The following is a 27,064-nucleotide window of genomic DNA, read 5'->3' as shown; positions in this document are numbered from 1 at the left end:
TCTGAATATTAGAGATTTGAATTCCCTATCAGGTAGTTCTAGTGCCTTTTCTTCTACTGGAAAGTCATCTGGTGTTTTATTTTGGCTGACTACTGGAACCATACTGGCCTGTTTTTTTATATGTTTTGATATTGTCTGCTGTCTTCAGGACATTCAGTAGTTATTTCCTTCATTTATTGCTTGTAGATTTGTTTGTTTCATCCTGCTTTTTTGTTTTATTTGGTTACGTCTGAGCAGGTGGGCTGTGCATTCTTTGTTGTTTGCTCATCTGTGGGTACGATATTTTTCACCTCCTTGTCCAATGGGCAGGGCCAGTGGCTGAGCTATGGTGTAGCAGCGCAGGTCCAGCTGAAGGGGAGGGGCTGGGGTGGGTTGTTTGTGGCACATACATGGGCCAACAACATAAGCCAGTGGTCAGCGCAGGGCAGTTTCCAGTAGGTTGTGCCTATGCTGCTCGGGAGTGCAATGTTCAGCACATGGTGCAGGTAGGCAGGAGGGAGGGGGAGGGGGAGGTTGTGATGTGTGGAGCTAGGTTGGGTATGGAAAAAAAGAGAGAGAGGAGAGAGAAACAGGAGCAAAAAAAAAATTGCTGAGGGAGCTTGCCATTGGAGTGGAGAGACAAGAAACCGAGAAATGGAGAAAAACAAAAAGGTAAAAATATAAATTAATTTAAAAAAATTTTTCTTAAAAAAAGCCCCCAGGGATCTCAAGTCAAGTATAGCCCAGCTATAAGGGGTGGAGATGATCCACAGCGCCAGGTATTCAGGAGATCGTAAAAGAAGGTAAATAGAAGGAGACGAGAAACTGAAAAATAAAAGGAAAAAGAAAGAGAAAACAAATTTTTAAAAAAGAAGAAGAAAAAGCAAGCAAGAAAAAAAAAGCCCTCAGGGATCCCACCAGCGAGGCAGAGAGGACTGGGGAAATGGACCGGGGAAGCAGTTCCCCAGCTGAGCAGCACTTCCCAGCCTGTCAAGAAGAAGCAAAGACAGCACATGGAGTCAGGTGTTCGAGAGAAAGGAGGGGGAGGAGGTGAGAGGCAAGGAAGAAACCAAAAGAAGCCGAAAAAAGCAATACCAGCAACAAAGAAACGACACTGAAGTAGCTGGCCAGTGTGGGAGGGGTGAATTCTCACCGCACGGAACCGACACCTCCTGTGCAGTGTTCTCGCCCGCTGGGGAGAGTGGATCGGCTCTCCAGAAAGCCGGGAATCCGTCTGCCGGGAAGCAGCGAGTTGGCCTGCTGGGAAGCCGCCTGCCACCCCAAGACCATGGTCCCCAGCCCTCAGCCCAGTAACTTGGTCCCTCAGGGAGTTTGGATGTGTCTATGAAGCTTCTATGCTGCCTTGGAGTGAAGTTGTGCGGACTTCCCCAGTATTGTGTTCTGTCTTACCCTTCACCAAAGTTAATACTTATGTATGGAGCCTTGCTGGTGCAGTGGTTAAGAGATTGGCTGGTGACCAAAAGGTTGGCAGTTCAAATCCACCAGCTGCTTCTTGGAAACCCTATGGGGCAATTCTACCCTGCCGTATAGGGTCACTATGAATCAACTCGATGGCAATGGATTTGGTTGTTTGTTTGTTTTTTTTCCTAGTTAGTGTTTTTCCCCCCCCACCCTTCCCCTCCCTCGTAACCATCAAAGGTTGTTTCTTTCTGGGTGTAAACCTAGAAAAGGTTTTCTGATCCCTGGTTTATGGAAAACAGGGGAATAGGGTGTAAGGTCAAATAAGATTTAATATCCCATGGTCTTTGGTGCCTGTTATGATGCATAATAGCTGTTGAATTCCTAATTTATGTGAGGCTACCCTATATCATTTTATGCTTTTACTTTGAAAACTAAGTTTGTTGGGTTAAAATGGAAGGAAGCAAATGATAGTCTCTCTCTCTTTTTAAAGTAATGTGTTATGTCCTTGTACTTCATTGTTTGTTGTTATTATATAATGAGATTTTAGCCTATAATTAGAAATATGTCAAGATTCATAAAAAGGAGATATTTGGTCATAAATCTATCAGGGAAATTCCCAGTAGAGGCTCAGTCTATAAAACAAATAGCACTTAAGTAACTTCCCTTATTTGCGGCTCTTTGTTTTCTCCAAGGGGATATACACAGCACAAATCTAGTTATCAAACGATCCAGTGTCGTATCAACATGGCAAAAGGTTAGTGAGTTCAAATTCAAGGGTTTTCAACAATTGCTCCCCGCACTCCTTACCTCTTCCATGTCCTCTTCTCGTTATTCTCTAGCCATTATCCCTGGTTCAACCCAGCCTAGCCACCTGCTGGCTCCCTGCCATGACATTAAACTCCCTTGCTTCCACAGCTTGGCCCAAGCAACTCCTTCCATCACAATGCGTATTCCAGCACTTCCTCTGAAACTTGGGCAACTTGTCTTTTTTTCTGCTTTGTGATCTTGAAAATAAATTGGAGGAGGAGCTGAGGGCATGGAACCATTGTCCTCTGAAACCTGGCACGTAGTACTCCATAGGAGGTGCCCAGTGTCTGTTGGCCTTCTGACTGGTGGGTTGGTTGGCTGGTTGGATAAATGAGTGGAGTCAGGAGAGGAGCAAATCCTTTCTTAACTCAGTATAAAAAGTGCTCCCCAGGCCTCATATATTCACGTCTCAAGATGATTATCCTTCTGTGAAGAATTTTTCTGTAAACAACTAAGTACAACCAGATATTGCCTGTGCAAAGAATATATGATAAAGACTGGAAGGGAAAATACAAATTGAGTAGAGAAAGTGTTTTTATTTTGTTTTGTTTTCTTTGAGGGGTGTCCTTTTGCTTCCATGCAATCATACTCTACTTCCTCATCCAGCCACCCTGCTAGTCTCCTGGAGGACGCTACGCCTTTTCTGCTCCCTTCGAGCCTCCACCATCTCCTCCTGGTCTCTCATTACTCTTAGCTGATAACCTTGCTTTCTACGTCACTGAAAAAAACTGAAGCGATTGGAAGAGAACTTCCACATGTTCCCTACCCCCTTGTGTACCTACCTACATCATCTGTACCCCTTGTATCCTACTTGACCCGCTGTTCCAGTTACCTATTGTTGGGTAACAAATCACTTCAAAGTGCGATGGCTTGAAATGATGACAGTCATATTCTGTTACCTGTTCTGGGTTCAAGGGTTGAGGGGGTTAGTTAGGTTCTTCTCCCACTGGGTCTTTCACATGGCTGCAGTCAGAGAGGGCCTGGGGCTGGAATCTTCTGAAGGCTCACTCTCTCCCAGGTCCGGTGCCTGGGCTGGGAGACTCAACAACTGGGGACTGGAGCAGCTAGGGCTCCTCAGATGTCTCTCTCTATCTCCATGGGGTCTCTCCACGTTGTCTCTCCAGTATGGTAGCTAAGGGGAGCCAGACTTTACATGGCGGCTCAGGACTCCAAAGCAAGGAGAGAGAGTGCAAGGGAGAGCTAGCACTAGGAGGGAACTGTATCACCTTTCCTATCTTAGCCTTGGAAGTCTTGCAGCATTACTTCTGCTATTCTATCCATCAAAACAGTCAAAAGTCCTGTCCAGACTCAAAGGACGACAGGAGGTGTATCAAAGGATTTGTAGACCTTATTACTAAGAATGAAGGAGCCCTGGTGGTGCAGTGGTTAAAGCACTCAGCTGCTAACTGCAAGGTCAATGGTTTGAACCCACCAGCTGCTCTGCAGGAGAAAGATGTGGCAGTCTGCTCCTATAAAGATTACAGCCCTGGAAACCCTACGGGGCAGTTCTACTCTGTCCTATAGGGTCACTATGAGTTGGAATCAACTGGATGGCAATGGGTTATAGTAAGAATGAAAGTTGTATTCTCTTAGCTAAGGCCAATCTCTCCACTTGTCACTGGTGCACTAGGTCTCCTCTTTGCTCCCCTTCTTAGGGTCAACACTCCAGCATTCTGCCCTCCCTCTCCTACATTGTTACATCATCATCATCATTAATGTTTTTTTTTTCTCTCATGACATTAAGTATGTCATTTGCTCCAGCATTATAACATGCTGTTATATCTTCCATCCTAAAATAAATTCTCTTGACCCTACTGCCCCTGTGAACTACTGCCCCGTGTCTTTGTTCCCCCACACAGGAAACCTAGAAATGTTTGCTGTCTTCAATCCCTCTCCTCCCATTCTTCCAAGAACTTCTAAGTCATATTTTACTTGGTTACACCTTCAAAATATATCCAGTATCTGGCCAGTTCTCACCATCCCCACCACTGCCATCTTTGTCTTTTGCTTGAATTACTATAATAGCCTCGTAACTTGTCTCTGTGCTTCCTCCCTTGCCCCTTATTGTCTATTCTTCACACATTAACCAGCATGATCCTTCTAAAATGTAAGTCGGACCACGTCACTCTTTGACTCAAAAACTTGCAATGGATCCCTATTCCACTCGGGGAAAAGACCACTGTGCTCAGAATGCCCAGCAAGGCCCTAAGTGCTTGGCCCTCTAACTTCATTTCCTATTATTCTTCTACTCCTCTGCTCCAGCCATATTGGCCTCATTGTCAACTTTGGGAATATTCCAGCATGTTTCCAACTTGGGGCCTTTGCATTAGGCTGTTCCCTCTGCCTGCAATACCTTTCCCCTGCATATCTGCATGGATAACTTCCTCCTTCCCTTCTGGTATTTTCTCAGATGTCAACTTCTCAATGAGGCCCACCCAAACTACCCTACGTATAGTCACAACCTTACCCCCAATTCCTGATCCCCTTTACCCTGCTCTATGTTTTCTTTTTCCATAACAGTTATCATCTAACTTCCAATATAATTTCTTACTACATTTGTATATTTTTGTGTTTATTATTTAGGATCTGTCTCAACCTGCTAGAATGTAAGCTCCAGAAGAGAGAAATCTTTTCTGTTTTGTCCACTGATGTGTCCTGAGCACCTAGAACAGTTTGTGGCACATAGGAGATGTCAATAAATGTTGAATTTTTCATCTTTCACAATTTCTTTCGACATTGTTAAGATGAGGTTTTATTAGTTCCTCTGTAATTGTATTTTTAAAAAATATTTTAGTAAAAAAATGCATGTCATCTGTAAAAAAATGTCAAAGAGTAGAAAAAGGTATAACATGAAAGTAAAAGTCCTTCTCCCCTCCCCACTGAAGGCCCCCTTCATACCAGCTCCTAGAAGAAATGGCCCTTAAAAGTTTCTTGTATATTTTTCCATGCTTTTCTTTGTGAATACAAACATATTATCACATATAGTGTGTGTGTATCTTTCTATCATACTATATATGTTATTTTGACACTGCTTTAAAAATACATATTATTTATTATAACCTAACTCAATCCCACTGCTGTTGAGTCAATCCCAACTCATAGCGACCTCACAGGGTTTCCGAGGCTGTAAATCTCTACGGAAGCAGACTGCCACATCTTTCTCCAGCGGAGCCGCTGATGGTTTCCAACTGCCAACGTCTTGGTTAGCAGTCATTCACTTTAACCACTGCGTCACCAGGGCTCCTTTATAACCTAACAGTGTATCTTAAATAGTTTTTTCATGTCAATACCCGTTACCACTTTCTTTTCTTTTTTATTGTGCTTTAGGTGAAAGTTCACAGAGCAAATTTGTTTCCCGTTCGATAGTTTGTTCATAAAGTGTTTCAGAACCTTGGTTTCATTCCTCACAATGTATCAGCACTCTCCCCATTTCTGCCCTGGTTTCCCCATTTTCTTTTGTCCTGATTATCTACCCCTTCCTGCCTTCTCATGTTATAATTTATTGTTCTAAGGAGTACCTTCCTCTCAGGTGTTATTGTTTATCTTCCGTGCCTGTCTATTGTTTGGCTGGGAGGTGGTCTCCGGGAATGGCTTCGTTTCTAGCACAGAAGGGTTCTTAGGGCCATAGTCTCGGGGGTTCCTTTAGTCTCTGTCAGATCAGTAAGCCTGGTCTTTTTTTGTGTGTGAATTTGTTTTTTTTTCTTCTACAATTTTCTCTCACTCTTTCCAGGACCCTCTGTTGTGATCCCTGTCAGAGCGGTTGGTAGTGGTAGCGGGGCACCATCTAGTTCTTCTGGTCTTGGTGTCGTGTAGTCTGTGGTTCCTTTGGACTAATTGCTCCCTTGAGTCTTTGGTCTCATTCACTTTCCCTTGCTCCTGAGGGGAAGAGACTCACTTTCCTTTTAAGGCATGCATGGAGTATTCGTGTCCTAGGGCTACTGTAGCAAATTACCACGAGCTGGATGGTTTGAAACAGAAATTTATTCTCTCACAGTTCAGGATTCTAGAAGTCCAAAATCAAGGTGTTGGCAGGATTGGTTCCCTCTGGAGACCCTGGAGAAGAATCATTCCATGCCTCTTTCCTAGCTTCTGGTGGTTGCTGGCTATCCTTGGTGTTCCTAGGTGTCTTAGTTATCTAGTGCTGCTATAACAGAAATACCACAAGTGGATGGCTTTAACAAAGAGAAATTTATTCTCTCCCAGTCTAGGAGGCTAGAAGTCCAAATTCAGGGTGCCAGCTCCAGGGGAAGGTTTTCTCTGTCAGCTCTGTGGGAAGGTCCTCGTTATCAGTCCTCCCTGGTCAAGGAGCTTCTCAGCACAGGGACCACGGGTCCAAAGGATGCACTACTCTCGTGGCTCTTATTTCTTGGTGGTATGAGGTCCCCATGTCTCTCTGCTCACTTCTCTTTTTTATATCTCAAAAGAGATTGACTCAAGATACAACCTAATCCTGCAGATTGAGTCCTGCCTCATTAACATAACTGCCTCTAATCTTGCCTCATTAACATCATAGAGGTTTACACATAGGAAAACCACATCAGATGACAAAATGGTGGACAATCACACAATACGGGGAATCGTGGCCTAGCCAAGTTGATACACATTTTTGGGGGACACAGTTCAATCCACAACACTAGGCTTGTAGCTACATCACTCCGATTTCTATCTCCATCTTCACATGACGTGTGTGTCTCTGTGTCTCTGAGTCCAAATCTCCCTTTCTTTTCTCTTATAAAGATACCAGTCATTGGATTTACGGCCCACCCTACTCCAGAATGATCTCATCTTAGCTTGATTCCATCTGCAAAGACCCTATTTCCAAACAAGGTCACATTCACAGGTACCAGGGGTAAGGACTTCAACATACCTTTTGAGGGGACACAATTCAACCCACTGCACATGGTATTTCACTCTTGGTTGTTTCTCATTTGTTACCAGTCCCCCAAATTGATGGATTGTCATTCAGTTCTTCCCAGTCCTACTATTTCAGAGAGCTGAATAAAACTGAAAAAACAATTATTTTATCATTAGATATAGAGTATTTACTATTATAAAAGATGAGCTAGTTTTTTTTGTTGTTGTTTGTGTGTGTGTGTGTGTTTACTTCTGTGGAATCCTTCAAAGGTTCATGGTGGTTTGACTGTTTATAGTCACAACCCCACTCACAATTCCTGATCCCCTTTACCTTGCCCTATGTTTTCTTTTTCCATAACAGTTATCACCTAATATCGCATATAATTTCTCATTACTCTTATATATTTTTGTGTTTATTATTTACTATCTATCTCAGCCTGCTAGAATGTTGAGCAGCAGTTCCCAGGGACTACCAGGATCCACCACTGACCCAGGCAGAAAAGTTTCAGGAGGCTCTGGGCCAATCTTTAGAATCATAGAATAACCCCAGTAGAAAAGGACCATTGAGGTCAGCAAGCTCAACTCCCACATTTTGTAGACAAGAAAACCAAGGTTTAGAAGAATCCAGTCGATAACCCTGGTCAGACAGAGAGGCTGATGGGTCCTGATCTGACTTCAAGTTCATAAGACACTAACTTCCATAATAAATGAACACGAGAAGTCAGGCTAATCTTGGCCTTCCTCTAAATTGTTGCAAGACCTAAACCACTTAACCTCACTTCCTCAGTTTTGCTATTTGTCTAATAGTTCCTAGTTGCATAAGCATCCTTCTAACTCCTCTGATTACGTTCATAAATCTTTCAAGCTTACAAAATTTTGAAGATAAAAACATCACCTGCAAAGCTGAAGTTAGAAACATCTTGGTAAATGTTTTTTCCTATGAGTAATCATACCTCTGGACCAATAAACAACATTATGATGAACGGAGAAAAGATTGAAGTTGTCGAGGACTTCATTTTACTTGGATCCACTATCAACACCCATGGAAGCAGCAGTCAAAAAATCAAAAGACGCACTGCATTGGGCAAATCTTCTGCAAAACATCTCTTTAAAGTGTTGAAAAGCAAAGATATCACTTTAAGGACTAAAGTGCACCTGACCCAAGCCATGGTGTTTTCAATCACCTCATATGCATGCAAAAGCTGGAGGGTGCATAAAGAAGACCGAAGAAGAATTGATGCATTTGAATTGTGGCGTTGGCAAAGAATATTGAATATACCATGGACTGCCAGAAGAATGAACAAATCTGTCTTGGAAGAAGTACAACCAGAATGCTCCTTAGAAGCAAGGATGGCGAGACTAAGTCTCACCTACTTTGGGCATGTTGTCAGGAGTGATTAGTCCCTGGAGAAGGACATCATGCTTGGTAAAGTAGAGGGTCAGCGAAAAAGAGGAAGATCCTCAATGAGCTAGATCGACACAGTGGCTGCAACAACGGTCTCAAGAATAGCAACGATTGTGAGGCTGGCGCAGGACCAGGCAGTGTTTCGTTCTGTTGTACGTAGGGTCGCTATGAGTCGGAACCAACTCGACGGCACCTAACAACAACAACAATCATATCTCTACATATCTCTGGTGGGAATCTAATATGGATCTAAAATCATGAAAAATCAATTCTGAATATGGGCTTGAGTTCTGCCATAAAAATAATTCACCCAAGTAGATATGTGTCTTAGACTTCTAGGGCTGCTATAACAAAATACCACAAGGTGGGTGGCTTTAAAGAACAGGAATGTATTTTCTCACCGTTCTAGAGGTTAGAAGGCCAAATCATGGTCTTGTCCATGTCAGTTCCTTCTGGGGCTTTGAGAGAGAAACTGTTCCATGCCTCTTTCCTAATTTCTGGTGGCTGCTGGCAATCCTTGGCGTTCCTTTGCTTGTAGATGTATCTTCACATGGTGCCTTCTTCTGTGTGTGACTCTGTTTCTCTGTCTGTTCTCTCATTTTATAAAACCCCACTCAAAAAGGATTAGGACTAGGACCCAGCCTACTCCAATATGACTTAACTGATAGTATCTTCAAAGAAAGACCCCTTTTCCCCAAACAAGGTCACATTCACAGGCACAGAGGTTAGAATTTCAAGATATCTTTTTGAGGGACACAATTCAATCCCTACCAATACATTTTGACTTTGAAGAGTTGTTTATTAAAGCTTCGGTTTAAAGGGTAGGCAGGCAGCAATACCTTCAGGCCTGACTTTTGTCCTGTCCCACCACCACCTCTTATTTTTCTGCCCTGGATTACCCTGACAGCAGAGAGAGTTTTGTGTTCAGGAGCTATACAGGCTCTGGACAGTGCAGAAGCAGGAATGGTGTCTGACTCATAATCATTCCCCTACCTTGTCTAGCACAGTGCCTGGCACAGCCTATATTCCCAGTAATGTTTGTTGAGAGAATACATAAGTGTATGTCTTTATTATGAAAGTAAACCTTAGCATGCCTTTAAATATATAAATTCATAAAATACCCTAATGTATGATTGCTGGGGAGTCCCTGGGTGGTGCAAATGGTTAATGTGCTTGGTTGCTAACTGAAAGGTTGGAGGTTCAAGTCCACCCACAGGCACCTCAGAAGAAAGCCCTGGCAATCTACTTCTGAAAACTCAGCCATTAAAAATCCTATGGAGCACAGTTCTACTCTGACACATATAGAGTTGCCATGAGACAGAGTTGACTTGATGGCAACTTTTTTTGTTTTGTTTTGTTTTTATCATTGCTGGACATTGAATGCAAGTCATAAGAAATATATCATCCAAAAAGTCTCTCTCTCTCTCTTTTCATTCTACTTGGTCCCATTCAAAACATAAATACCTTTTTTTAAAAATTCTTGGAAATTTTTCTTATGAAAACAAACAACCCCCCCACACACACACAAAAAATGTAAGACGCACAACATAGAGAAATTAGAGCATCAAGAATCATTTAACTGGGAAAGAAACTAACGAAGATGCAAAAACCCAAACCCGTTGCTGTCAATTCCAACTCATAGCGATCCTATAGGACAGAATAGAACTGCCTCATAGGGTTTCCAACGCTGTAATCTTTACGTAAGCAGACTGCCACATCTTTCTACCCCAGTGTGGCTGGTGGGTTTGAACCACCAACCTTTTGGTTAGCAGTCAAGTGCTTAACCACTGCGTTACCAGGGGCTCCCTAACCAAGATGCAGACACATGTTACACCAAGTGCATTTACTGTAACCATATGAGGTGACTTGAAGATGATGATTGGTTGAAACTGGGTTTGAATCTTTGTTTGAAATTGCCTTTCTGAGCTCTGCTCCCTCCCCAGTAAATGGGAATCCTTGTACGCCCTTTCAAGTTCATTGTGAGCTTTTGGTAATGGGATACAAACAGTGTGAGTACCTTAGCGCCGGGCTTTTATAAGCACGTAATAAAAGACAGCTGTTACAAAGAAAACCGCAAATGATTGTCTGATGGACTCTTCACTGCGAAGGCTACATTTTCCATTTTTAAAAAAGGGGGTGATTTGCTGTGAAAATAGAAACACCTGTGCATACAAAATCAAACATTCCCATTTTTACCATAAATTAGCTCCCTAATTGAGCATCCAAATTTACCCAGAGTATTTGCTTGTGTAATTGGCTGTGTGATTCATTACCAAAGCCGGGCCTGTGCTATGCTAGCCTACAAGTCAAATGACTGAAAGATGTGTGTCTTTTGGAAATCTTTGCTAAACAATGGAGTCCCCGGGTGGTGTAAACAGTTACCAGGGCTGCGGACCAAAAGGTTGGAGGCCCGAGTCCACCCAGAGGTTTCTTGGAAGAAAAATCAGCCATTGAAAACCCTCTGGAGTACAGTTCTACCCTGCAACACATGGGGTTGCCATGAGTCGGAATTGACTCGACAGCAAATGGTTAATTGGGGTGCCAAAACAAACAAAAAAATCAAAATAACGTGGGTTATTTGTATCGAATGAAAAATAGACCTGGCTTCATGCCGAACTCTTAAATTTTAAAATAGTGTTAATTGAAGCTAAGGTGCCAGCTTAAGCCTGAAGCAGGTAGATCCCAATAGTTTGGAAATAGAAATTTCCACACTTAAGGAAATTTCCCTTGGAATAAAGGAATATTTCACATTTAAAAAAATAACCTTCTCAATAATATCTTTTAAGTTTGGAAGCTTCCAAGGTACCTTTCTCCTTAAATAACAAATTTAGGGAGGCTTTGTTCATCGAGTCAAATTTTTTCTTTTCTTTTCTTCCTCCTCACCGGCTTGAGAATCAGAGCCAAACTTTCTCATTGCGGTTATCTTCCTTTTGTCATGGATTCTAGAATGCGAACTTGCTGGTATCTCTGAGTTCCAGGCTTCCAGGGCAGCAGGAGTGCAGAGCCAAGAGCCGCCTGCCTCAGGGATGTTTGGCATAGGACATTACAAAGACCAGTGAATTTTTTTTTTTTTTTATGGGTAAATCCTGTTCATTATTATTATTTATTGTGCTTTAGGTGAAAGTCTACAGCTCTTTAATTTCTCATAAAAAAATGTATACACACATTGTTATGTGACCCTAGTTGCTATCCCTATAATATGACCTCACATTCCTCCTTTCCACCCCTGATTTCCCATGTCCGTTCAACCAGCTCCTATCCCTTTCTGCCTTTTCATCTCGCCTCCGGACAGGAGCTGCCCATTTGGTTTTGTGTATCTACATGAACTAAGAAGCACACTCTTTACGAGTATCATTTTATGTCTTATAGTCCAGTCTATTCTTTCTATAAAGAGTTGGCTCCTGGAATGGTTTTAGTTTTGGGCTAACAGAGAGTACGGGGGCCATGTCTTCTGGGGTTCCTCCAGTCTCAGTCAGATCATTAAGTCTGGTCTTTTTACTAGAATTTGAGTTCTGCATCCCACTTTTCTCCTGCACCGTCAGGGACTGCTTACTCTCTGTTGTGTTCCCTGTCAGGGCAATCATTGGTGGTAGCCGGGCACCATCTAGTTCTTCTGGTCTCAGGCTGATGGAGTCTCTGGTTTATGTGGCCCCTTTTGTCTCTTGGGCTAATATTTTCCTTGTGTCTTTGGTATTCTTCATTCTTCTTTGCTCCAGGTCAGTTGGGACCAGTTGATGCATCTTAGATGGCCGCTCACTAGCTTTAAAGACCCCCAGATGCTGCTCACCAAAGTGGGATGCAGAACATTTTCTTAATAAACTTGTTTCCAACATTTATTATTTTGTGTTTTTTGGATTAGTGCCATCCTTGTTTGGATGAGATGGTATCTCATTGTAGTTTTGATTTGCATTTCTCTAATGGCTAATGATCATGAGCATTTCCTCATGTGTCTGTTAGCTGCCTGAATGTCTTCTTTGGTGAAGTGTCTCTTCATACCCTTTGCCCATTTTTTAATTGGATTATTTGTCTTTTTGTTGTTGAGGTGTTGCAGTATCTTATGGATTTTACAGATTAGATCCTTATCAGATATGTCATAGCCAAATTTTTTCCCCCAGTTTGTAGGTTGTCTTTTTACTCTTTTCGCGAAGTCTTTTGATGAGCATAAGTGTTTGATTTTTAGGGGCTCCCGGTTACCTAGTTTCTCTTCTGGTGTGTGTACATTGTCAGTTAGGGTTTGTATTCTGTTTCTGCCACGTATTAGGGCTCCTGGCGTTGTCCCTATTTTTTCTTCCATGATCTTTATCGTTTTATATTTTATATTTATGTCTTCGATCCATTTTGAGTTAGTTTTTGTACACGGTGTGAGGTTTGGGTCTTGTTTAATTTTTTTGCAGATGGCTATCCAGTTATGCCAGCACCATTTGTTAAAGAGACTTGTCTTTTCCCCCATTTAATGGACTTTGGGCCTTTGTCAAATATCAGCTGCTCATAGGTGGATGGACAAGTTATTTAACCTCTGCACTTCACTTTCCTCATTATAAATGAGAATTGAGATGTTGTTTTTGTTGCTGTTGTCATTAGGTGCTGTCGAGTTGGTTCGGACTCGTTGCGACCCCATGTACAACAGAATTAACCACTGCCTGATCCTGAGCCATCCTCACAATCATTGTTATGCTTGAGCCCACTGTTGCAGTCACCGTGTCAATCCGTGTCATTGAGGGTCTTCTTCTTTTTCGCTGACCCTCTACTTTACCGAGCACGATGTCCTTCTCCAGGGACTGGTCCTTCCTGATAACATGTCCAACGTATATGAGCCTAAGTCTTGCCATCCTAGCTTCTAAGGAGCATTCTGGCTGTACTTCTTCCAAGACAGATTTTCTCATTCTTCAGCAGTCCGTGGTATATTCAATATTCTTCGCCAACACCATAATTCAAAGACATCAATTCTTCTTTGGTCTTCCTTATTCATTGTCCAGCTTGCTCATGCATATGAGGCAATTGAAAATACCATGGCTTGGGTCAGGCATACCTTTGTTCTCTAGGTGACATCTTTGCTTTTTAACAATTTAAAGAGATCTTTTGCAGCAGATTTGCCCAGTGCAATGCGTCATTTGATTTATTGACTGCTGCTTCCATGGACGTTGATTGTGGAAGACTTGAGATATGAATTGAATAATTTAATAGGTATTATTGATTGAAAATAGCGACATGTGAACAGACTTACGGGTTTTGCAGGCAATACAACCCCTTTCTAATGCTTGGTAGTCTTGGAGTGAGCATGCTTAGAGTTAATTTCATGCAGAAGTATAACACAATCTAAGATTGCTTTTAGACCAGGAGTTGGCAAACTACCGCCCGTGGGCTAAAACTGTTCCACTACCTGTTTTTGTAAGGCCTGTGAACTGAGAATGATTTTTCCATTTTTAATTAGTTACATTTTGATCAAAGAAAAAGATATGGCCATGAGATAGCAGCATTGCTCAACAAGCTATTTACTGGGGCCAAAGCATGAACAGTGGCATGCAGGCGGCAGTCCCCCACAGCACGGGGTCTGCCAGAAGCAAGCAGGCTTCACTGGGAGCCACTAGAAGGCGAAGAGGAGAAGAGAGGGGGGCCTTACACGCATCTTTGTGAGGCCCTCTTGCAGCAAGGCGGGGAGTCTCTGGGTCAGAAAGCTCTGAAGGACCAACAAAGCTGGGGGTCCTTATAACTACAGGGTTTTATCGTATCTAGGGGTAGCAGATGTTGGGTGCAGTTTCAAGGGCTTTGGAAGCAGACAGGCTCTAAGTGGCTAAAAAGCTGCTTATTTGGGCTATTTTTAAAACAATTGGAAGTGTACAGACTTGAGTTTGGCCCCAGTGGGTTTTTTTTGGTGGGGAGGCTAACGAGCCTCAGCTTGCTATGAAGAAGGAAACAACTTGGGACCAACACACAGAGGCCATCTTTGGCTCATTTATATAACAAATGGTTATATACCAAGCCGAAATCCATTGCCCTCCAGTCGATTCCGACTCATAGCTACCCTATAGGACAGAGTAGGACTGCCCCATATGGTTTCCAAAGAACGGCTGGTGGATTCAAACTGCCGAACTTTTGGTTAGCAGCCAAATGCTTAACCACTGCACCACCAGGCCTCCTAATGGTTATATAAGTACCTACATAATAGCCTCGAATTTGCCTAAAATATTTACTATTGGGCCCTTTAGCGAAAAAGTTTGCCGATGCCTGGCCTAGACAAACACTGTCTAATAGAACCTTCTGGGACAATGAAAATGTTCTGTATCTGCATTGTCAAATACAGTGGACACTAGACTTACGTGGCATTTGAGCACTTGAAATATGGCTGGTGTGACTGAGAAAGTGAATTTTTTATTTCATGAACTTATAATTAATTTTAATGTAAATAGCCACACGTGACTAGTGGCTATCATATTAGATGGAGCAGCTCTTGATAATTTTAAGTCTAAAGACTTTGTGTTCTGTCAGTGCTGCTGTCTCTCAATTTAATACAACTACCCAGAGGCTGTATGAGTCAAGGCCACACTCCTAATCAGATTTTTGCCCCAGACTGGCTTTCATTGCCTGGTAGAAAATGGTTAATGGAAAGTGCTTGAAAAATGCATGTGGGCACACCCTTATGTCCACTTAAGGCTGCTACTTTGACTCTATCCGTTATATCTGCCTTCAATTAGCGTAAAGTCGTTGGCCTGTTCAACCCTGCAAGGCCCCAAATTAAGGAACTCTTAATTAACTGAGAGTTCAGGGCAGCCGGCAGAGAAAATCTGTCTTAGCAAAGCTGTATTTTCTTCCATCCCTGTTTGCAGACTGGCTCATTTCAGCGCTAGTTCATTTCTTTCATAAGACTTTGCTGAAAACAATAAGAAGGCACAAACATACATCATCATCATAGATATTGTCAACCATGTTCTGCCTTGGTAGCACAGGTGATAATTTTATCGATTGTCTTGCCGTGGCGTAACATGGGTAACCAGCTTTCCAGCCTCCAGTATTTGAGTCTTTGTTGCCCACAGTCTAACTACATCAATGTCGCCTATTTTAGGTTCTCTCATGGGCAGAGCCTTAGTTATCTAGTGCTGTTGTAACAGAAATACTGCAAGTGGATGGCTTTAACAAATAGAAATTAATTTTCTCACAGTTTAGGAAGCTAGAAGTCCAGAATTAGGGCGCCGGCTCTAGGGCTTTTTCTCTCTGTTGGCTCTAGGCGAAAGTCCTTGTCTCTTAAACTTCTATTCCTTGGCTCCTTGGTGATCTTCACGAGGCATAGCAACTATCATCCCCCATCTCTGCGTGCTCACTTGCTTGTTTAATCTCTTTTATATCTCAGAAGAGATTGACTTAAGACACACTGTACACTAATACCGTCTCATTAACATAACAAAGACAATCCATTCCCAAATGGGATTATAACCATAGGTATGTTGTAGTTGCTGTTCAGTGCCGGAGTGGATTCCGACTCATAGCGACCCTGTGTACAACAGAACGAAACGCTGCCCGGTCCTGCGCCATCCTCACAATCATTGTTATACTTGAGCCCATTGTTGCAGCCACTGTGTCAATCCATCTTGTTGAAGGTCTTCCTCTTTTTCATTGACCTTCTACTTTACCAAGCATGACGTCCTTCTCCAGAGACTGATCCCTCCTGATAATATGTCCAAAATATGTGAGACAGTCTCGCCATCCTCGATTCTAAGGCGCGTTCTGGCTGTACTTCTTCCAAGACAGATTTTCTCATACTTCTGGCGGTCCGTGGTATATTCAATATTCTTCACCAACACCATAATTCAAAGGCATCAATTCTTCTTCAGTCTTCCTTATTCATTGTCCAGCTTTCACACACATATGAGGTGATTGAAAACACAATGGCTTGGGTCAGACCCACCTTAGTCCTTAAAGTGACGTCTTTGCTTTTTAACACCTTAAAGAGATCTTTTGCAGCAGATTTGCCTAATGCAACGTGTCATTTGATTTCTTGACTGCTGCTTCCATGGGCGTTGACTGTGGATCCAAGTAAAATGAAGTCCTTAACAACTTCAATCTTCTGTCTGTTTATCATGATGTTGCTTATTGGTCCAGTTGTGCGGATTTTTGTTTTCTTTATATTGAGGTGTAATCCATACTGAAGGCTGTGGTCTTTGATCTTCATCAGTAAGTGCTTCAAGTCCTCTTCACTTTCAGCAAGCAAGGCTGTGTCACCTTCATAACACAGGTTGTTAATGAGTCTTCCTCCAATCCTGATGTCCCGTTCTTCTTCTTGGATTATTTGCTCAGCATACAGATTGAATAGGTATGGTGAAAGGATACAACCCTGATGCACACCTTTCCTGACTTTAAACCACACACTATCCCCTTGTTCTGTTCGAACAACTGCCTCTTAGTCTATGTACAGGTTTCTCATGAGTACAATTAAGTGTTCTGGAATTCCCGTTCTTTGCAATATTATCCATAATTTGTTATGATCCACATAGTCGAACGTCTTTGCACAGTCAATAAAACACAGGTAAACATCTTTCTGGTATTCTCTGCTTTCAGCCAGGATCCATCTGACATCAGCAATGATATCCTTGGTTCCACATCCTCTTCTAAATCCGGTTTGAATTTCTGGCAGTTCTCTGTTGATATACTGCTGCAACTGCTTTTGAATGATCTTCAGCAAAATTTTGCTGGCATGTGGTATTAATGATATTGTTTGATAATCTCCATATTCTCTTGGATCACCTTTCTTTGGAATGGGTACAAATATGGATCTCTTCCAGTCAGTTGGCCAGGTAGCTGTCTTCCAAATTTCTTGGCATAGACGAGCGAGTGCTTCCAGCGCTGCATTTGCTCCGTTCCTGGAGCCTTGACGCAGGTATGGGGTTAGGACTTCCAACAAATTTTAGGGGTACACAATTCAATCCATAACAGGCAGCAACTTATTTCCAAGTTCCAAATTCTACACTGGTTAAAATTAGGCTTGGTTTCATGCAATTAAAATCCAGTCAACACCAGCTTAACATAAAAATGGAGCCCTGGTGGCGCAGTGGTTAAGTGATACGGCTGCTAACCAAAAGTTCGGCAGTTTGAATCCACCAGCCGTTCCTTGGAAACCCTATGGGGCAGTCCTACCCTGTTCTATAGGGTCGCTATGGGTTGAAATCTACTCAACGGCAACAGGTCAGGTTTTCTTTTGTTTGTTTATTGTTGCAGTTTAAGTGAAAGTTTACATTTCAAGTTAGTTTCACATACAAAAATTTATACATACATTGTTATGTGACCCTAATTGCTCTCCCTATACTGTGACAGCACACTCCTCCTTTCCACCCCTGATTCCCCATGTCCATTCAACCAGCTCCTAACCCTGTCTGCCTTCTCATCTCACCTCTGGACAGAAGCTGCCCATTTAGTCTCATGTATCTACTTGAGCTAAGAGGCACACTCTTTACGAGTATCATTTTATGTCCCACAGTCCAGTCCAATCGTTGTCTGAAGAATTGGCCTCGGGAATTGTTTTAGTTCTGGGTTGAAAGAGAGTCCAGGGGCCATGCTTTCTGGGGTTCCTCCAGTCTCAGCCAGACCATCAAGTCTGGTCAACAGGTCAGGTTTTAACACAAAAATATTATTATTTCTCATAATCTCCTGTAAGTTAGCAGTTCAGAGCTGGTATTTCCCCTCTGCTCCATGAGCTCATACAAGAATCCCAGATCATCTACCTTGTTGCTCCACTTTTTCCTCATCTGCATCATCCAAGATGGCTGACCACAACATCCACGTGACAAGAAACCAGCTGGGAGTATAGAAGAAGAAGGGGAATAGCCCCTCCCTTTAAGGACATTTCCCCAAAATTACACACAACACTTCTTCTCACATCACATTGGCTAGAACTTAGCCACATGGCCACACTTACTTAGCTGCAGGTATGTCTGGGAAATGTAGTCTTTTTTCAGAGTGACATATGCCCAGCTACAAACGGAGGTTCTATCACTATGAGATGAGAGAAAGGGGAAAAGATACTGGGAGACATATAGCAATCTCTGGACTCTATGAGTATAATAAAAATAATTAATTGGGAGGATCAGAAAATACCCCATGGAATAAGAACAACATACAGTTAACCTAATTATGTATAAATATATACAGATGTCAGCATCTTGTGCTGAAAGAACTAATGGCCTTTCCACATTGCTTTTTTTAAAAAAAATTTTATTGTGTTTTAGGTGAAAGTTTACAGTGCAAATTAGTTTTCTCATTCAAAAAATTTATACACAAATTGTTTTGTGACATTGGTTGCAATCCCTGCAATATATCAGCATTCTCCCCCTTTCCACCTCGGGTTCCCCGTGTCCATTCGTCCAGTTTTCCTGTCCCTTCCTGCCTTCTTGTCTTTGCTTTCGGGCAGGTGTTACCCATTTGGTCTCATAGACTTGATTGAACTAAGAAGCATGTTCCTCGCGTGCGTTATTGTTTGTTTTATAGGCCTGCCTAATCTTTGGCTGAAAGGTGGACTTTGGGAGTGGCTTCAGTTCAGAGTTAGCAGAGTGTCCAGGGGCCATACTCTCAGGGTATCTCCAGTCTCTGTCAGACCAGTAAGCCTGGTCTTTTCTTTGTGAATTTGAATTTTGTTCTACATTTTTCTCCAGCTCTTGTCCAGAACCCTCTGTTGTGATCCCTGTCAGAACAGTCAGTGGTGGTAGCCAGGCACCAACTAGTTGTGCTGGACTTAGGCTGGTGGAGGCTGTGGTTTACTTTTCCCCAGGGAATGTCTGGGCAGATAGAAGATTTTCAGAACATGACCCCTGAGGAGTCCGGGGGTATAGCCTGAAGAAACCTACTCCAAGAAGAAATTTCTTTAAGTCTTGTGCTTTACTTCACTTGTTCATTCCTTCATGCATTCCTTCTTTCATTCATGTATTTAGCAAACATAATAGAGCACCTACTAAGTGCCAGGCATGGTTTTATATGAGAACACACAAGGCCCTGCTCTCTTGGAGCTTACATTCTGGTGCAGAACAGACAATAAACAAATAAGCACATAAATCAGCAAGATAATTTCTGAGTGTTCTAAGGGCAATGAAAGAATAAAGCAAGGTGGTGTAACAGTAGTACATATACCTCCCTGTGCCTCAGTTGACTCATCTGTAAAATGGAAACAATAATAGAAGGCTGCAGTTCCAAAATCCCCAAACTGAAAGCTTGGTCTTAAAAACACTACATGGTCTGAAGTCATTTGGAGGTGAACTTTGACCAAAACTGAATAAGACAGGTTTTCGTTGTTGCTGTTCTGCTTTGTTTTTTAATTCTGCTCACAGCAAACAATGCTGTGTCTCAATGCAGAAATGTTTGTGTGTTTGATTCTCGGATGCCACCCCAGGTCCTAAAAGGCGTATGACATAATATAGGGTACATGCATACTACTACCTTCTAACATCTGAAAAATTCGGAATTCTAAAACATCTCTAGCCCTAGAGATTTTGGATAAAGAATTGAGGACCTGTAATAACTCCCTCATGGGGTTATTGTGAGAATTACATGAATTAATATATGCAAAGCATTTAAAATAATGTCTGGCATATTGTAAGTACTACGTACATTAACTGATATCGCTACTGTTATTGCTACTATCACTTGGGGGCATATTGAGATAAGTTGGTGCGACACCTAAGGGATGAGGCTGATCTGGCCATGGGAAGAGGAGAGGGACGGTATTGTCAGCAAGAAGCAAGAGCAAGCGTGAAGACTGAGGTGGTTGCAAGCATGGCTCAGATGCAGAACAGAAAGCAGGCCAGGTGGCTCGTGTGGCTAAAGAGGGGAAAGATGGTTCAAGGCCAGAGAGGTGGGTTAGAGTCAGAACACGCACGATATTTTAAGCAATGATGAAGACTTTGGATTCCATCCAAAGTGTAATAGGAAGCCATTGTGGTTGATCTGATTCATGTTTATAAAGAATTTTCTGATGCCGTTTAATGAGTGAATTGTAGAGAAGAGCAGTCAGGGAGGCCAGTTAGGAATCTATTGCAGGAGTCCGTGTGAGACCTGATGGCTGTTTGGACTAGGGAGGTGGTTGTACTGAGGAACAAAAAAACCGACAGGTGCAAGAAAAATTTGAGAAAGAAGAAAACCAAAGGCCTTCTGATTAATTTTGCTCTCTATTTTACAATTTGTCAGTGTGTAGAGGCTAAAACTTTCCCAGTCATTGTCTCAGGTTTGTTTACGTCAGTGGTGTCCCAGATCTTGTTCATACAGGCTCATGAGAGCAATTCTGCATGTCTCTTCCCAGCTCTGCACTCAGTGACATCACACTGGTAGCTCAAAATTGGCTGCAGTGGGAGTATTTACACTATGGAAATTGGCAAACGCTACAGATTAGGACTTAAAAATCAGGGCTGTTGGGGAGGGAAGGAGGAAAGCCAGTTGTTAAACATTTACCATCACACCACTGGTTAAGTGTGATTTTATTTTTCTATAATGGAACTTTCCTCATCAAAACTACTTAAACTAGGCATCTCCTGGAAAACTCAGTTAATTCAGGGATCCTCCCACTTCTTCCCAGGATCTCATCTAGGTTCACGGGAATAGGATGGGAAGAGGACACCTGGCTCATGATTGTCCTTTCTCCATGTTGGTGCCCTGTGAGATATAACTCGCCTCCCTGGTCCACAATATCACTGTTAGCAGCATTCCCTATTGCCTTCTGATAGTGGGATCTGTGAACCCATCATGTCTTCTGACAGAAGCATAGCTGGGAGTGGGGTCCAGGGTCTGGGATTCTATTATCAGGAACCATACAAATAACTCACTCTACTTCACTCCTTTTCCGCCTCTGCAGCCCTTCCCTTCAACCCCTCCTCCTTGAGTGGTGAATATTTTTCCAAAATCTGTCCTGGGAATCTGAGTAATTCAGTTTATGAAGGATAGCCTTAAAAGATATCTAGAGTTCTGATGGGTGGAGATGATGGGAAGAGTATTCGAAGTGTACGGACTTGCAAGTCAGGGAATGGCAAGCTGGATTTGGGTCTAGTGATTAGAAAAGCTGGTAGGGGAGTTATACCAGGTAAGCCTAGACAAGTAGAGAGGAGATAAATTATGGAAGATTTTGAATGCCATGATACAAAAGTTTAGATTCATCCTGTGACAGATTTTGAAAAAGAAAATGGAAACCATTTAAAAAATTTCAGAGTAAGGTAATGACTGATGAGTGTTTGGGATGCTTGATATATAGGATGGATTGGAGAGAAAGGGTGAGGCTTTGGAGTGGGCCAAGGTTGGAGGAACAAGGTCTCAAATGGGATTGTGTCAGCTAAAATGGCAAAGCAGACAGGATGTCAAGAAGGACAATGAGGGAGGTCAACTAGACTCAGTGAATGGTTTTAATGATGGGGAGGAAGAAACAGTAGTGAAAGTGAAAAAGAAAGACAATTTTGTCCCTCCGACTCCAACAAACTTTAGGCATGTAAAGATGTGTGAATAAGCACTTTGAGATCATTCTGAGCTATCTTGCACTAGAGAAAAAGAAAACCTAGGGAAATTTTGCTTATTTCTGTTCTATTAGAAGGATTAAGAGAAGTAAGAATTTAGTGTATTAGATACCAACATGATTGGTTGACTCAGTCAATTGGGAGGACAAAAACATCAGCCAAGCCAGAAGCCTGCCGTAGAGACACAAGCTGTATCATTCTATTTATAAGCACCAGTTAAACTAAAAACAGTGTTCTGGAGTAAAATATTGATGGAAAGCCTGAGACTGGAGAGCAAGTCTGTGTTTAAACCACCCTCTATGGTAGGCAAAAAGCTCAAGTGTTTCAAGGTAAGATGGTGATACTAGCAAAGATCTTCAGTGCTTCCCATATTCCCTTGTAAGATCTTTCTCCCCAGGGTCCCAGTGTCTCTCGTGCTAACCCTGGATGCCCAGCGATCACCGTTATGGGTAGATGCCCATACATCTTACTTTGCCTGATAGAGTCTCGGTTTACGCCCGCAGTCTGGGCATAATTATTAACAGCTCCCCCACCTTTCACTCTCAGAAGTATCCTGTTGGATCAGTTATATGGTTGCCCTGATTGCAGGTCACCCAGGCAGTGCCCTGACTCACTCTCTCCTCTCCAAATGCACTTACAATGTGAACTGATTGTGCAGGGAGAATGCTCATGTTGAAGTCATCTTGGGGATGATTTCCAAAAACAATCCAAGAGGAGAGCTAGCTGATAGAATGGCAGTGTCAAAGTAGCAGGAGTGTATCTTTGATAATCAAATGTCATTTATTAGTTGGGTGACCTTCAGCAAATCAGCTAATTTTGCTGAGCTATGTCTTCATCTGTAAAATGGAGACAAGGGGTCTCCTTTATCTTGCTGCTTAGAATATCATGAGGCTTGAATATTCTGAAAGACTTGTAATGTGTACCAGGGAAGGCTTAGCAAGCAAATATCAGTTGTACTGAAGTTTTAATGTGTTATTCTTCCCAAGCGTATTTGTATTTTAACCTTCCTTAACCCCGCAAATTTCTGACTTTAGCAGCCAAGCAATGGCTCTTCCATTGTAGCATTGTAAGTAACAATAGGAAAATGCTGCTTCTACCACCTTAAAAACTATGTCACTGCCTTAAAAGCTAAGATGCTAAAAGCTAAATATGTAACTGAATTATTGCAAACCTCAGTAATTGACAAATACAGTCATGAGGTAGGGGTGCTGTGTAGACAGTTGAGAACAATACCTAAACTGCTTATTTTAAAATGTAGCAAAAGAGAGGCAGCAAATGAGAATGTTCAACTCTGATTTGTGGGATACTTCAGAATCATAATTTGTTCTTTCTTGTCCTTTCAGGTGTTGCGGATGTGCGCTCAGAATAGACTATTTCTTATCCTTTTGAATGTGATCCTAATTTCCAAACTCCTTGGGGCTATATGGTTTCCTAAAACTCTGCCCTGTGATGTCACGGTGGATGTTCCAAAGGCTCATGTGATCGTGGACTGCACAGATAAGCATCTGATGGAAATCCCTGGAGGTATTCCCACCAATGCCACCAACCTCACCCTCACCATTAACCACATACCAGCCATCTCCCCAGCCTCCTTCCGCAGGCTGGAACATCTGATAGAAATTGATTTCAGATGCAACTGTGTACCTATTCGACTGGGGCCGAAAGACAACATTTGCAGTGAGAGGCTGCAGATTAAGCCCAGAAGCTTTAGTAGACTTACTTCTTTACAAGCCCTTTATCTAGATGGAAACCAGCTTCTGGAGATACCTCAAGGTCTTCCTGCCAGCTTAAAGCTGCTGAGCCTTGAGGCCAACACCATCTTTTCCATAATGAAAGAGAATATAACGGAACTGGCCAACATAGAAATACTCTACCTGGGCCAAAATTGTTATTATCGCAATCCTTGTAATGTTTCATTTTCAATTGAAAAAGATGCCTTCCTAAGCCTGAAGAATTTGAAAGTGCTGTCCCTAAAAGATAACAATATCTCAGCTGTTCCCACTGTTTTGCCATCTTCTTTAACTGAACTCTATCTTTACAACAACATCATCACAAAAATCCAAGAACATGATTTTGATAACCTCAACCAACTGCAACTTCTTGACCTAAGTGGAAATTGCCCTCGTTGTTATAATGTCCCATTTCCTTGTACACCCTGTGAAAATAATTCTCCCCTACAGATCCACGTAAATGCTTTTGATGCGTTAATAGAATTAAGAGTTTTACGTCTGCATAGTAACTCACTTAGGCATGTGCCTAAAAGATTGTTTCAAAACATTAAAAAACTTGAGGAACTAGACCTTTCCCAAAACTTCTTGGCCAAAGAAATTGGAGATGCCAAATTTTTGCATTTTCTTCCCAACCTTGTCCAATTGGATCTGTCTTTCAATTATGAGCTTCAGGTCTATCATGCATATATGAATCTATCAAATGAATTTGCTTCACTGAAAAATCTGAGAATTTTGCGGATCAAAGGATACGTGTTTAAAGAGCTGAATAGTCTCAACCTCTCCCCTTTACGGAATCTTTCCAATCTTGAAGTTCTTGATCTTGGCACTAACTTTATAAAAGTTGCCGACCTCAGCATATTTAAACAATTTGAAAAGTTGAAAGTCATAGATCTTTCATTGAATAAAATATCACCTTCAGGAGACTCAAGTGATGTTGGCTTCTGCCCTAACTCGAGAACTTCTGTAGACAGTTATGGACCCCAGGTCCTCGAAGCTGGACACTATTTTAGATATGATGAGTATGCAAGAAGCTGCAGGTTCAAACACAATCAGACTCCTTTTTTGCCCTTTAATGGAAATTGCAAAATGTATGGGCAGACCTTGGACCTAAGTAAGAATAATATATTTTTTGTCAAGTCCTCTGATTTCCAACATCTTTCCTTCCTTAAATGCTTAAACTTGTCAGGAAATTCAATTAGCCAAACTCTTAATGGCACTGAATTCCAGCCTTTAGTGGAGTTGAAGTATTTGGACTTTTCTAACAACCGACTTGATTTACTCTACTCAACAGCATTTGAGGAGCTACGCAACCTAGAAATTCTGGATATAAGTAGTAACGGCCATTATTTCCAATCAGAAGGACTTACTCACATGCTGAACTTTACCAAGAACCTAAGTTTTCTGAAGAAACTGATGATGAACGACAATGGCATCTCTACCTCCTCCAGCAGGACCATGGAGAGCAGTTCTCTTAAAATTCTGGAATTCAGAGGAAACCACTTGGATGTTTTTTGGAAAGATGGTGATAACAGATACTTACAATTCTTCAAGAATCTGCAAAACTTAGAGGAATTAGACATCTCTGAAAATTCCCTGAGTTTCTTGCCTCCTGAGGTTTTTGATGGTATGCCTCCAAATTTAAAGACCCTCTCCTTAGTCAAAAATGGGCTCAAGTCTTTCAGTTGGGAAAGACTTCAGCTTCTGAAGAATCTGGAAACTTTGGACCTCAGCCAAAACCAGCTGAAGACTGTTCCCGAGAGATTATCCAACTGTTCCAGCAGCCTCAAGAGACTGATTCTTAATAATAATCAAATCAGGCAACTGACAAAGTATTTTCTACAAGATGCTTTTCAGTTGCGACATCTGGACCTCAGCTCAAATAAAATCCAGATTATCCAAAAGACTAGCTTTCCAGAAAACGTCCTCAACAATCTGGAGACGTTGCTTTTGCACCATAATCGGTTTCTGTGTACCTGTGATGCTGTGTGGTTTGTCTGGTGGGTTAACCATACGGAGGTCACTATTCCTTACCTGGCCACTGATGTGACTTGTGTGGGGCCAGGGGCACATAAGGGCCAGAGTGTGGTCTCCCTGGATCTGTACACCTGTGAGTTAGATCTGACTAACCTGATTCTGTATTCATTTTCCATATCTATGGCTCTCTTTCTGATGGTGGTTACGACAGCAAGCCACCTCTATTTCTGGGATGTGTGGTATAGTTACTATTTCTGCAAGGCCAAGATAATGGGGTATCAGCGTCTGATATCACTGGATTCTTGTTATGATGCTTTCATTGTGTATGACACTAAAGATCCAGCCGTGACAGAATGGGTTTTGGACGAGCTGGTGGCCAAATTGGAAGACCCAAGAGAGAAACATTTTAATTTATGTCTTGAGGAAAGGGACTGGTTACCAGGGCAGCCAGTTTTGGAAAACCTTTCCCAGAGCATACAGCTGAGCAAAAAGACTGTGTTCGTGATGACAAACAAGTATGCAAAGACTGAGAACTTCAAGATAGCATTTTACCTTTCCCATCAGAGGCTCATAGATGAAAAAGTGGATGTGATTATCTTGATATTCCTTGAGAAACCTCTTCAGAGATCCAAGTTCCTCCAGCTCCGGAAGAGGCTCTGTGGGAGTTCTGTTCTTGAGTGGCCAACAAATCCACAGGCTCACCCATACTTCTGGCAGTGTCTGAAAAATGCCTTGGCCACGGACAATCATGTGGCCTATAGTCAGGTGTTCAAAGAGACAGTCTAGCCCTTTGTAAAATGTGACTGCCTAGCTACCAAGGAGACATTTAGTTGCCTGAATTCTCTCATCAATTTCTCACCAAGAGTGTTTTGAAATTCTCCAAGAGCTGGAATTGCCTGTATCACCACCGTTAGACAAAGGAGTTGGAAAGATGGGATTTATAAATGCATCTGAGCCTTCCTTCCTATGTCTCTATGTCTCCACTTGCACTTGAGTCTCTCTCCTCAGCTCTTGTGTAAAATATATTAGGAGAAAGGTGGCAAGTAGAGGACATGGGGCTCTGATTCTCCTATAAAATGTGGTTAGTAAATATACACACAATCATGAAATTGAGAAGAACTGAGGTTCTATGCTTAATAAGTACTGGTGCATGTGGAAATAGGGTAAAAATGCTCAGGCTCTGTCTATACGGCACCAACATGTGCCATAGTTAGTTGAGAGAAATAAAAACCCAGTCAAACCGTTAACTCACTTCTCAACCAACTGCATCATCTAAAGTCTCTTTCTGTGGAGGCCAAGTGTTGGCACAGGCAGATGGTTGCTTCTTTGGTACCACTTGCTCTTTTTCCCTGGACCTGCTGCTGGATTCCATGAGGAGATAGTGAGAGACATCTTTACCACCACAAGACATGATATACTGA

General features: G+C 42.2%; 1 protein-coding gene across 4 annotated transcripts in view; it reads left to right on the top strand.

Moving 5' to 3' along the window:
* TLR7 (toll like receptor 7) overlaps window positions 1–27,058 on the top strand; it is a 33,720-nt gene extending 6,662 nt beyond the window's left edge. For 2 of the 4 annotated variants that reach the window (XM_023740707.1, XM_023740708.1), the window contains one exon: window positions 23,283–27,058. In XM_023740707.1, coding sequence (XP_023596475.1) covers window positions 23,283–26,429 — 3,147 coding nt within the window. In that variant the 3' untranslated portion in view covers window positions 26,430–27,058. Of the gene's footprint in view, window positions 1–7,017; window positions 7,058–23,282 lie in introns of those variants that run through there. The other 2 variants (XM_023740709.1, XM_004386347.3) reach the window with 2 other exon arrangements.
* Window positions 27,059–27,064: the final 6 nt, after the last annotated feature.

The sequence above is a fragment of the Trichechus manatus genome, unplaced genomic scaffold (genome assembly GCF_000243295.1).
Source record: "Trichechus manatus latirostris isolate Lorelei unplaced genomic scaffold, TriManLat1.0 scaffold00162, whole genome shotgun sequence".
Lineage (NCBI taxonomy): Eukaryota > Metazoa > Chordata > Mammalia > Sirenia > Trichechidae > Trichechus > Trichechus manatus.
Note: the sequence above shows the minus strand (reverse complement) of the source record. Positions and strands in the feature narration are given on the sequence as shown.